The sequence below is a fragment of the Sus scrofa genome, unplaced genomic scaffold, assembly GCF_000003025.6.
Source record: "Sus scrofa isolate TJ Tabasco breed Duroc unplaced genomic scaffold, Sscrofa11.1 Contig53, whole genome shotgun sequence".
Classification (NCBI taxonomy): domain Eukaryota; kingdom Metazoa; phylum Chordata; class Mammalia; order Artiodactyla; family Suidae; genus Sus; species Sus scrofa.
This window is the reverse complement of record NW_018085237.1, coordinates 400465-411963: the sequence shown is the minus strand read 5'-3', so window position 1 is coordinate 411963 and position 11499 is coordinate 400465. Positions and strand designations below refer to the sequence as shown.

At 32.5% G+C, this 11499-nt stretch overlaps 1 protein-coding gene across 1 annotated transcript; it reads left to right on the top strand.

Annotated features, from left to right (window-relative positions):
- The first annotated feature begins 3772 nt into the window (after positions 1-3772).
- On the top strand, positions 3773-4681 carry LOC100512945 (olfactory receptor 10AG1-like). The gene has a single exon (XM_003122305.3). The coding sequence runs from the start codon at positions 3788-3790 to the stop codon at positions 4679-4681; it is 894 nt and encodes a 297-aa protein (XP_003122353.2). The 5' UTR covers positions 3773-3787.
- Positions 4682-11499: the final 6818 nt, after the last annotated feature.

The window sequence follows — 11499 nt, the reverse complement described above, 5'->3', positions numbered from 1 at the left end:
CATTTACAATTTGGGGGGAATCCAAGGAACATTTATTTTAAAGGAAAACATACATTTTAATTTAAAATGTATAAAATAATGTTTTAATCTCAAAATTATTTTTAATCATATATAACTTGCTAATTAATCCTAAATATACAGGCATAACTAAGGTAGGTAGAGAAGCTTAGTTAATATGACCAATATTAAACCGATTTAAAATCTTATCACATATTCCCTTAAACACTGTATTTTTCCAGGGAATAGAGACATGGGTTTAAACACAACAACATTAGAATATTGTTTTATTTTACTTGATTAAAAAAACATATAAACATTTACAAGAAAAGAGAATAATATACTTTTGTGGGTTCACAGAAAGTAATTATTTGCTTTTTCTATTTTGTTTCCTAATGAGCATAATATACATAAATCTTGTGTTTTATATTATCTGTTGATAAATTAAGTATGAAAAGTTGGACTCATCTGATTAGAAATTATATTTTATTTATCACTGGAAGTGGTTATATTCAGGTAAGAAGAGTGAGATTACTGAAATTAAATTCTACTGATCTTCAAAGTGATACATAAAATTGCTTATTTTTTGTTCTCACCTGTATTAATTATTTTCTCCCTTTTATGAGCAATGATTTCATTTATTTTTTTTTAATTTTTTTGTTTCTTTTAGGGCTTCACTGGGGCATATGAAAATTCCCTGTCTGGGGGTCGAATTGGAGCTGCAGGTATACAGCACAACCACAGCAATGCAAGATCCAAGCTGCTTCTGCAACCTACACCTCAGGTCATGGCAACCAGGATCCTGAGCTCACTGAATGAGGCCAGGGATTGAACCCCCATTCTCATGGCTGCTAGTTGGGTTTATTACCACTGAGCCACAGCAGGAACTACAAATATTTCATTTAAATAATGTCTACTGCTTTAGTTCATTTCAGTATCTAATACTGAGCACCATATTAAGTGTACTGTAATTTTCTTGGATCTGTATTGGATCCAAGTAGAAAAATGGTAACAGCCCTTTCCACGCACGTAATTTAGTGTCTCTTAAAGAAAAGGCGAATGAAAGGAATTGATGAAATTGCAATACTAAGATCTAAATAGTGATGCATACTATAGATGTTAGATTCTGCAAAGTAAAGATGATAGCACAAAAAAACTATACTGACAGAAAATTCATGGAGAATTTACAGCTTGAAAGGTGAATTGCTTAGGGATTTTATAATATTTGATAACTGCTTTAAATCTTACTCCATTCCCATAATCTTCATGCGATACAAAAAAGTTAATTTTAGGTAATGCTTTCAGGTTGTGTAGAAGGCTGAGTAAAATTCAGAAAATAAAATCTTAGTTTTTATTTATAATAACTAGCACACATAGATCTTTATAAATGCCAGAGCTTCTTCAAGGTGTTGTACATGAATTAATTGTCTGAAGTCTCATAACTATCCTGAATGTTGGAACAGAAGCTGGGTCACTTAGCTGAGAGCACTGTGGTCCTGGGAGATTGTATAACCTGCATGAGCCCACAGAATTAGCAGGCAGTGAGGAAATAATGCAATTTGGTCATCTGGGAAAAGTGCACTCCTTACTGGTAATGCTGTATCCATGCTAAATTTGGTGGACACTGTCCAATCCCACCAGGACAGAGAACTGAAAGTGTCTGGGGCAAGTGGTGAGCCAAGAGATGCTTAGGTGAAATATGGATGAGGGCACCCACATTAAGATCTGTGCAAGTGTGGGATGAGCCCTGAGCAGGACTGAGAACCTGGGAAGCTTTGCTTTTTAAGATCCTGGTTCTCTTGCTCTAGATCTGACCCAGATGAAAGGTGAGACTGCAAAAAAGTGATTATCAACAGGTGGCCTGATGATTTGTGTTAAATACAGGTTTGCTAGTTATGGGCTATAACAAACAAAAACATAATATAATAATCATAATAATTATACTATATGTCCTAAGTAATAAATAATCAATCTATTTAAATTTGAAAGGTCATAATTTTATCAGCATTATCTCATTTGATTTTCACAAATGAGGAAGCAAAATGTAGAAAAATTTTAAAACTACTTAATATCACCTGAATAAAAAATCAAGGATATGGGATTTAAAACTAAAAAAATTAAAAGGCACTAGTTTGCAATCACAAAGCTATGTAAAATTGGTCAAATTATTCACTTTTAGTGAGTCTCAATATCCTTGTCTCTAAAGAAAGGTGAGTTTAGGGAATTTTATTTTATTTTTCTGAAGTCAGCTCTGTCAGAAGATAATCTAAATAAATTGGTGGAATTTCTTCTTTTGGCCTTAGCTGATGTTCAGCCATTTCCAGTGGTTGCTATTTGGATTGTTTTTCATCATCTATATCATTATCTTCATTGGCAATAGCACCATATTTCTAATAACAAAATGACCCTGACCTCTAGAAAGCCACATTTTTTTCCTTGTCAATTTTTCTATCTTAGAAATCCGCTATATATGAATTACGTTCCACACAGTGCTCATGACACTTGGAGGTCGAATAATTTTTTTTTAGTTTAGTCATGTAAATCTTTGAACCTCAGTTTCTTTATCTACAATATAATGTGAGGACATTCACACAATTCAAGATTATTTTAAAATAAGAAAATATTATTAACACAATAGTTGTTAAAATGCTTAGTTAAAATCGTCTTTGCTTTGCCAAATATTATTGAATGCTAAAATATGTTAATCACCTGTCTTGCTTAAATACTCATATTGTCCAAGTATATTCCAATATATGGGAAAGTTGAGGCTCTGTACATCCAACTACCTACAGTAACAATATATTTGATCCCATACACTCCAGCTAAAATATATATTCTCTGCTTTTGGTATTTTAAACAAATGCCTATTAGCCATAAATAATTCATAATTTCAGTTTTGATTTCCTTCTGTAAAATATTAAAATTTAGTAATAATAAAATTTCCGTTAGTAAAATAATAAAATTTAGTAATAATAAAATTTCCTTTAGTAAAATAATAAAATTTAGTCAAAAATAATTCATCTCACATAGCAAGAAACTGGATAATAGATTTACTAGGCAGAGTTTCAGAAATCACATCAGTGCAATTCTTTCAAATATGTCATGGTTAATTGAACAGTCAAATAGGTTAGAAAAACATTTTTCAAGCATCTGCTGCATGTTTGGATAAAAGGTAATAACAGGTCTTGCATTATAATGCCTAATGACAGTGATGTTTATTTTGACAGATAAACGCAAACAGAATGGTTTCAAATAAAGTGTATGCACATATAGTAAGAGTTACAGCTGCACCATAAGAAAGGGAAGAAATGCCATGTACACTAAAACCATCCATGGAAGAGTTGAGAAATTATCAAAAACTACCATTTCAAAATTTGGCGGTGCTCAACCACTGAAAAAATGTGATACAAATGTTTCTGCCTCAGAACACCATGTGCTAACATGAATAGTAAAATGGACTAATTTTTCTGTGTCCCAAAAAGAAGAAAAATAAAAATGTAGCATTCTCAAACATCACTTTCATCTGATGTCGAGCCTAGTGTTAGATATTAAATATGTATATACATTTAGAATTTAACATGTGTTCTCCACTGGATCTCAATTGTGGTCTTTGAGATCAGGATATAAAATGCAGTGAAATAGTTGAAGATAGAGTCATATGTGCAGATTCCCCAAAATCCTCTAAGTTTTTAGAATTAGAAAAAAGATCTACAAAGGTTAAGGTCTAATTGCACTGCTTTCACAGATGGACCACCAAAAAGACCTCGTGGATGTAAATCTCACTTCAATAATGGAATTTGTTCTTCTTGGGTTCTCTGATATTCCCAATCTCCAAATGTTTCTTTTTGTGACATTTTTCTTTGTTTATGTGATAACTCTGCTGGGAAATGGCATCATCATTGTCATAATCGGGACTGACAAAGCTCTCCAGACACCTATGTATTTTTTCCTCAGTAATTTTTCCTTCTTGGAAATCTGTTATGTATCGGTCACTCTCCCCAGAATGCTCGTAAACCTTTGGACTCAGAAAAGACACATTTCTCTGTTTGCCTGTGCCACACAAATGAGTTTTGTTTTCACGTTTGGAAACATAGAGTGCCTCCTTCTTACAGTGATGGCCTATGACCACTATGTGGCCATTTGTGACCCTTTGCACTATCCTCTAGTCATGAACCACAAGGCCTGTGTCCAGCTGGTGGCTGCCTGCTGGATCACTAGTGCTCTGATTGAGATAGGGCAGACATGCCAGATTTTCTCTCTGCCCTTTTGTAGATCCAACAAAATCAACCACTTCTTCTGTGACATCCCCCCAATATTCAAGCTGGCCTGTGGAGACACTTTTCTGAATGAGATGCTGCTCTTCACAATTGCTGTGGTGTTTATTATGATCCCTTTTCTGTTGATACTTGGGTCCTACAGTCAGATCGCCTCCACCATCCTGAAGTTGCCATCAGCAAAAGGAAAAGCAAAGGCCTTCTCCACTTGCTCTTCACATGTCATGGTTGTGACTTTATTCTTTGGAACTGCAGTCATTGCATACTTACAACCTAAATCCAAAAATTCATCCAGAATGGACAAGTTTCTCTCTCTTTTCTACACTCTTGTCACCCCAATGTTTAACCCCCTGATATACAGTCTGAGAAATAAGGATGTCTTGATGACCTTGAGGAAATTGGTACCTTAATGTTTATTTCATTGCCTGCTTGATTTCAACTCAATTTTTGTTTTCTTATTTCATTCTGCTATTGTATAATCACAAAATAATGTTCAGTTTTCTTTTCACGCTTTACTATGATTTATTATCTTTACTTATTCCTGAGCTTAATGTTTTGTGATGAATTTTATGATATCAGGATTTTATCCACAGGGTGTCTTGCTGATAAGAAACTATGTATTTGGAAATCTTGTATTCAGTTCACAAATTTATTGGTAATTGGAATCTTTTTTATGAGAAAATTTATATTTTTACATAGGAATTGATGTCATATACCTCTTCCTATACCACAATGAATTCTAATACTTCCCTTCTTATATAACTGTCATTCACTTTTTTCTTTTAATGATTTTTAGATAATAAAATGATAAGCCTTTGGAGAACATTTGTTAAATATCTATGTGCTTATAATTTTAGACATTTTTACCTTTCAAAAAACTCAATTTATTTCTTTATGATTTATAGCACATCTAAGTAAAGATTAAAAATAGAAAGTCTGCATAAGAATCCTTAAAATGTGGTGGTGTGATAATACAATTCTTACCCTCCACTTATCTCTGAATTCGTCTTTGTAGACTTACTTTGTCTGCTTGGCTAAATAATGCTTCCGGCATCTCAATAATTTGTTACTTTAATTTTTACTAATGCAAAAAATATGAAAGCATGTTTGCATCTAGTGATATATTATGTATGGGATTGAACTATTTTGCCCCCATATAGATTCACCCATTGTCCAAGTTTTCATGATTTATTTTTTATTCTTCTGGTAGAGTATATAATTGAAATTATATAGAATCATTAAAGAACAAAAACAAAAAAGTTACCATTAAAAAATAAGAGTCCCTGTATTTCTTTAGATGTTTCCAGTTGATATACAGGCAATCCTTTGGACCCATTTTCAGTCAAACTGGTTTGGAAATGATGCAATCTGCGTAAGGTTTTTTATTTTAATTTTTCTTTAAAATCTGTCTTTCCTTTAAAGTAATATGCGTTTAAATGATTTATTTTTTTCACAAAGCCATAATTTATCCACCATTTAGTTCTTTTGTTCAAGTAGGTGTCATGGCATCAAGAAAGGTGTCTAAAAAACACATGCAAAAATTAAGGTAATCATTCGAAAGGAGATAATGTTCAGATGACAGTGACAGATGACAATTGTGTTAATAACATATTACCCATCTTGAAGAAGAATAGAAGTAAAGTTTCAAAAGTTGGCTTTGTAACAATTTGGAAGTGTCCTATTTCAGTTTTCTAGCACTACTTAACAAATTACCTCCAAAGTTTGTGGCTTAGAACAATACCATTTCATTGTATCTCATAGATATCCAGGAATTGAGGCAGGGATCAGCTGCATGGTTATTTTGTCCAATGTAGCATTGAATGTGGTCACTAAGGAGTATTCATAAGGTAACAGGTTTGGTTTTAATGTCTAAAATAGCATCGGCCTACTATATCATGTGGTTATAATGATGCATTACAGAGAATAAAAAACCTGGTTCTTATATAATTTGCATATTCATGGAGAATAAACCATTGAATAACTAGATAAATTAATAAACTTTATTGCTAAAATTTAATTTAGCATAAAATTATAAAATGTCATCTACAGTACTGTGATTCACAGTAAATTTGCAATATTAAAATGGTGTTCAACCTAGTTTGGGGAGTAACAGATTAAAGAACATTTTCCATCAAGAGTGATACTGAAGTATCTTTCTTTATCACACCTATAGGGTTGATAAATATAATTAAGTTAAAAATTTTGAAAGGTCTTTCTGCAATTTGGACCAAGAAAGTGATTTTCTCTGTTATAGTATTTATTCAACATTTTACTAGAGATTAGCCTACACAGAGAAAAAAATATAAAGATGATCAATGGAAAAGTAGATATTAACCTAATTATTGGAAGATGTTACTAATGTACATGTGGAAAATATTATTGGACTAATAAATGAATTCTGGATGCAGAGCCAACAAACAAAATCAATTTATTTCCATATAAAAGAAGCAAAAATAAGAGGACATTAAGAATATTATTTAAGGAGTTCCCATCATGGTTCAGTGATTAACAAATCCAACCAGGATCCATGAGGTTGTGGGTTCAGTCCATGACCTTGCTCAGTGGGTTAAGGATCCATTGTGGCCATGAGCTCTGGTGTAGGTCACAGACACGGCTTGGATCTGGTGTCGCTGTGGCTGTGGTGTAGGCAGGCAGCTAAAACTCCGATTAAACCCCTAGCCTGGGAACCTCCATATGCCAAGGGTTTGGCCCTAGAAAAGGCAGAAAGACAAAACAATAAAAAAGAAAGAATACTATTTAAATAGGAATATATCAAAATCTTAAAAGTAATGATAATTTAAAAAAACTGCAGGAATTCCACAGTGAATCAGAAAATAATCTGAGAGAAATTTAAGATAAAGAAGTAAATGGATCCTATAACACGTTCATGTACTAGAAAACTCAATATTGAAAAGCTGTCAGTTTTCCCCAATACAAATCAACTCAGTTAAATAGAAATTCAATAGCATAGAATAAAATTCCATCAGTGTGTGGAAGGGTGAGGTGGAGGGTGGGAAAGTGTATATTTGTAATTTAGGCTGATTCCAAAACTATCGTGAAAACAAATACAGTAATTACAGCCAAGGCACACTTGAAGAACAGTAAATTGACAGAACCTACTTTATTGGACAACATTCCTTAGTATAATAGTGTGGAATTCAAACATTGAGATATAACTCAACAATTGACAAGCACAGGAGTGATATATAGTAGAGAGCACAACACATACCCAACACATGCACACACTTGCATATGTAAAAGGGAATGCTGCCAAAAAAAATGTAGAAAAGGTGATCCTTTCACAAACTGTACTAATTTAATTAGAATCAAGTGGGTATTTAAATAAAAGAGAGAACTTGACCTATAATCATATCATTTCTGAAAAAAAAAGGATTACAGAATTCCAGAATTCCACTTTGTAAATCTGATATGAATACAACATATGTAAGCTTTAGATAATAAGATATGTTATCTTCATGACATTGGTATGAAAAAATATTGCACAGATTATTAACCGTAAGGAGAAACAGTGATTGCTCAAATTGCATTAATTAGGTCATGTTCATCATAAAGGAAATCATTCAGAGTGAAAATTTTCAACAGAAAGGAGTTAGATGCATCATTAATAAGTGTTCCAGATCAAAACTCAGAAAACTCAGATGGAAAGTTGACAAGAAACTACAGAATTATAATCCAAATGGCCAGAAAACAAAAGAAAATAACTCATTAGTAGCCAGGAAAATTTAAATAATAACCAAATGAAATTCATCATGTATCTATCTGCACAATAAAAATTCAAATGGACTAACTATAGAAAGTATGTGAAACGTGAAGCTGTAGGAACACTCCTATGAGGCTGGCACATGAATTGGTGTCCAAATTAAAAAACAACGTACATTCATCACAAAAATGTTGCTCCTAGATATGCATCCAGCAGGATTGCATTCACCTGTGTGTTAGGGGATACTATCAAGAATGTTTATCTTAGTGTTATTCAGAATACTAACTACTTGTCCTACTAGTATGGAAAAATGATTCTGATTATTTTATACTAAGGAAAAGCAGAGAGTGATCAAATGGAACAAAACACAATTACAAAAAACATGAATGAAACATATTGTTGAGCATAAGCTGTCATTAATATTATTTATGCCTCTTTAGAAAACCTTAAAAGACATTATTTAAGGATACCTGCTCATTTAATGACTTATTGGCAAGATGAATGTATGGGGGCATCTGTAACCTCCATATTTTTCCATAGCTGACTTGTGTAGTGGTTACAAAGGTGTTTGCTTCATAATGTTATATGTATCTGACAATTCATACATTTTTTTGTAGGGCATAGGATTTAAATAAAACAAAAATATGCCTAGAATAAATGGAAGAAAATACAAAAAGTGTTTGCACATGAGAGATAGTTTTATTTTAGTTTTCTATATATACCTACTTTTTAATGAACACATCATGCTTATAATGAAAATAAATCTAATACTCTTTTAGATTTTTAATGTGATGCTTCCATTTCATGCTACCAGTTAAATAAATTTTCCTTTTCCTTAAAATAAATACTCACCAACTGAAAAAACATGATCCAGCACTGGTGATGCTATTCTATAATTTTAGATAAATAAATGAATCAGTCTTAAATGGAAATACTTGAAAAGAAGCCATGTATAATTTCCAACATTCAAAACAAATAATGAAATAAGTTCTATTTCTGATTGTGATCGCAGCAAACCACTCTTCCTAATGAAACTGCTAGATACATTTGGATAAATTATAAAACTCTTATTTGGAGGGCATCATATAGCTTTAGAAGAAAAAAGAATAGATGACAATATCAAAATGTCTCATTAATCAGACAGAGATAGCTCATGGGATCATTTATGCTTGGTTGGCTTACAGTCTTTTGCAAGTAAAATCAATGCTGACAAATGCAAAATTTATAAATTTTATAAACTCAGGGGTACAAATTTTATTGATTCAGGGGTATTGCTCAATGCCCCTTCCTTGCCACTTGGCCTGTGGATTTGCACTCTCCCTGTCAGTGTGCAAATGTGTTTTCCCAGGAGACTACAAAGAGATTGTCAGATATATTAACAACTGAGCTTATACGGTTTAAATTTTATTCTTTTTTCATGAGTGAGTTAAGTAACTTCCCATATGTTTAAAAGATTATTTCCTTCCCTTTTCATCTGTTTGTTCCATTTTTCTAATTTTCTTTTTCTTTCTCCCTTCCTTCCTTGCTTGCTTGCTTGCTTGCTTGTTTTTAGCACATGGAAGGCTAGGGGTTGAATCAGAGCTGCAGCTGCCATCCTACACCACAGCAACAGCAATGCCAGATCCAAGCTGTGTCTGCAAACTACACCACAGTTCACAGCAACCCCAGATCCTTAACACACTGAGCAAGGCGAGATTGAACCTGCGTCCTCATGGATTCTAGTCATCTTCGTTCCCCTGAGCCATGATGGGAACTTCCTATTTTTCTGATTTTGTTTGGACCCTTCCTTGATATATTAAAACAAGTTATTCATAATGAAAAATAGCAAAATATCTGTTTTACAACTTCATCAGTGCTAGTTTATCTTTGGTTTGTATTTTTTTCCATGAGGTAGAATTGCTAACTTTCATGTAGTCATTTTCTTCTTTTTTTGCCTTTTTTACTTTTTAATTAAAGTATCACTGATTTACAATGCTGTACCAATTTTTGTTGTACAGCAAAGTGACCCAGTCAAAAATATATATTGTAGTCAATTTTTTTTTCAATTCTTGTGTCTTGCATTTTAATTTTGAGCCAAAGTTAAACTTCCCTCGCTTCACCAACAAATGTTCAAATTATACAATATTCAGTTTAGAATGCTTTTCATTATTTCACTTTGTACTATATTTAAGTCTGGGCATCATTTAAAGTTTTCCTATTATAGTATGAAGTAAAATATTAATAAAAAAATCTATAATTTTCCTCAAAGTCTACCATGCTGTGCCAGTAACACTAATTTAAGTTTCTAATTTGCAGGTTTGTTATGCCATCTTGGTATTGGATGATGAATTCTCATTTCCATTTGAATGCTTTTTACCTGAATTTTCTTCTCTTAACCCCAAGGTAAAAATTCTAGGGAGCAAGGATATCATAATGACACTGAAAATTGTTATATAAATAATTTACTTTATTAAAAATGGAGTTATGTTTACAGAGATTGATTTCTGATATTTTGGTATTGAAATTTCAGCAGACAGTCAGTTGTTATCAATTATGCATCTAGTGTGTACAATGATAATTATTTTCAAATTAAATATTACTCATATTTTTAAGAAACATCTATCTCCCTTTATATGTTATCAATATATAGATATTAATATGTGTCAGTAAACAGTAAAACATTCTATATGTAGTTCTTTAACTTCACTGTGCAATGTCTGTTCTCAGTAAAATCTTTGACAAGGGATGACATCATTAATTGTAAAATAGACTCTACTATTTTTCATGTTGGAAGCTGTATCATTCCTTTCCACGTAGTTGTGACTACCATTTTTAAAAAAATCATTTTGTGAAAGGTTTTATTTTATTTTATTTTGGTTTATTGTATTTGGAGGGCTGCACCCATAGCTGTGGCATGTGGAGGTTCCCAAGCTCAGAATTGAATCAGAGTTATAGCTGCCAGCCTACACCACAGCCACAGCAACATGGGATCCAAGCCACATCTGTGATAACTAAGCAATGCCAGATCATTAACCCGCTGAGTGGGGCCAAGGATTGAACATGCATCCTCATGGATAATAGTTAGGTTCATTACCACTGAGCCACGATGGGAACTCTATGTTGCAAGAGGTTTTAAAGAAAAAGCATGCATTCACTTTTGGCCTAGAGATAACTCTCTGGAGAAAACATTTCTTAGAGAAAGAGCATCTTTCAGTGGTATACTAATACACTAGTGAATGTTAGGCACAATTTATGTATATTTTTAATTAAATGTTTCCATAATACTAAAATCATAGGGCATAATTAATCTAATATTACTATTAAAGCATTTGCATATAATCAGAAGAGCATGGAGAAAAGTTACAAGACAATTTGCAAGATTTAAAAATATAATACATACAATTTCTTCCTGGAGACTTTTAGAAGGGATTGGTAAATTTGTCATTTTATAACTGTCATATCTATAAATAATTGTATAATTTAAAATTAACAACTGCTATTAATATGTGTCATGTAACTACATCACAT

Bases quoted from the DNA above. Each gene is read 5' to 3' on its own strand.
- LOC100512945 (XM_003122305.3), top strand. From the start codon at position 3,788: ATGGAATTTGTTCTTCTTGGGTTCTCTGATATTCCCAATCTCCAAATG.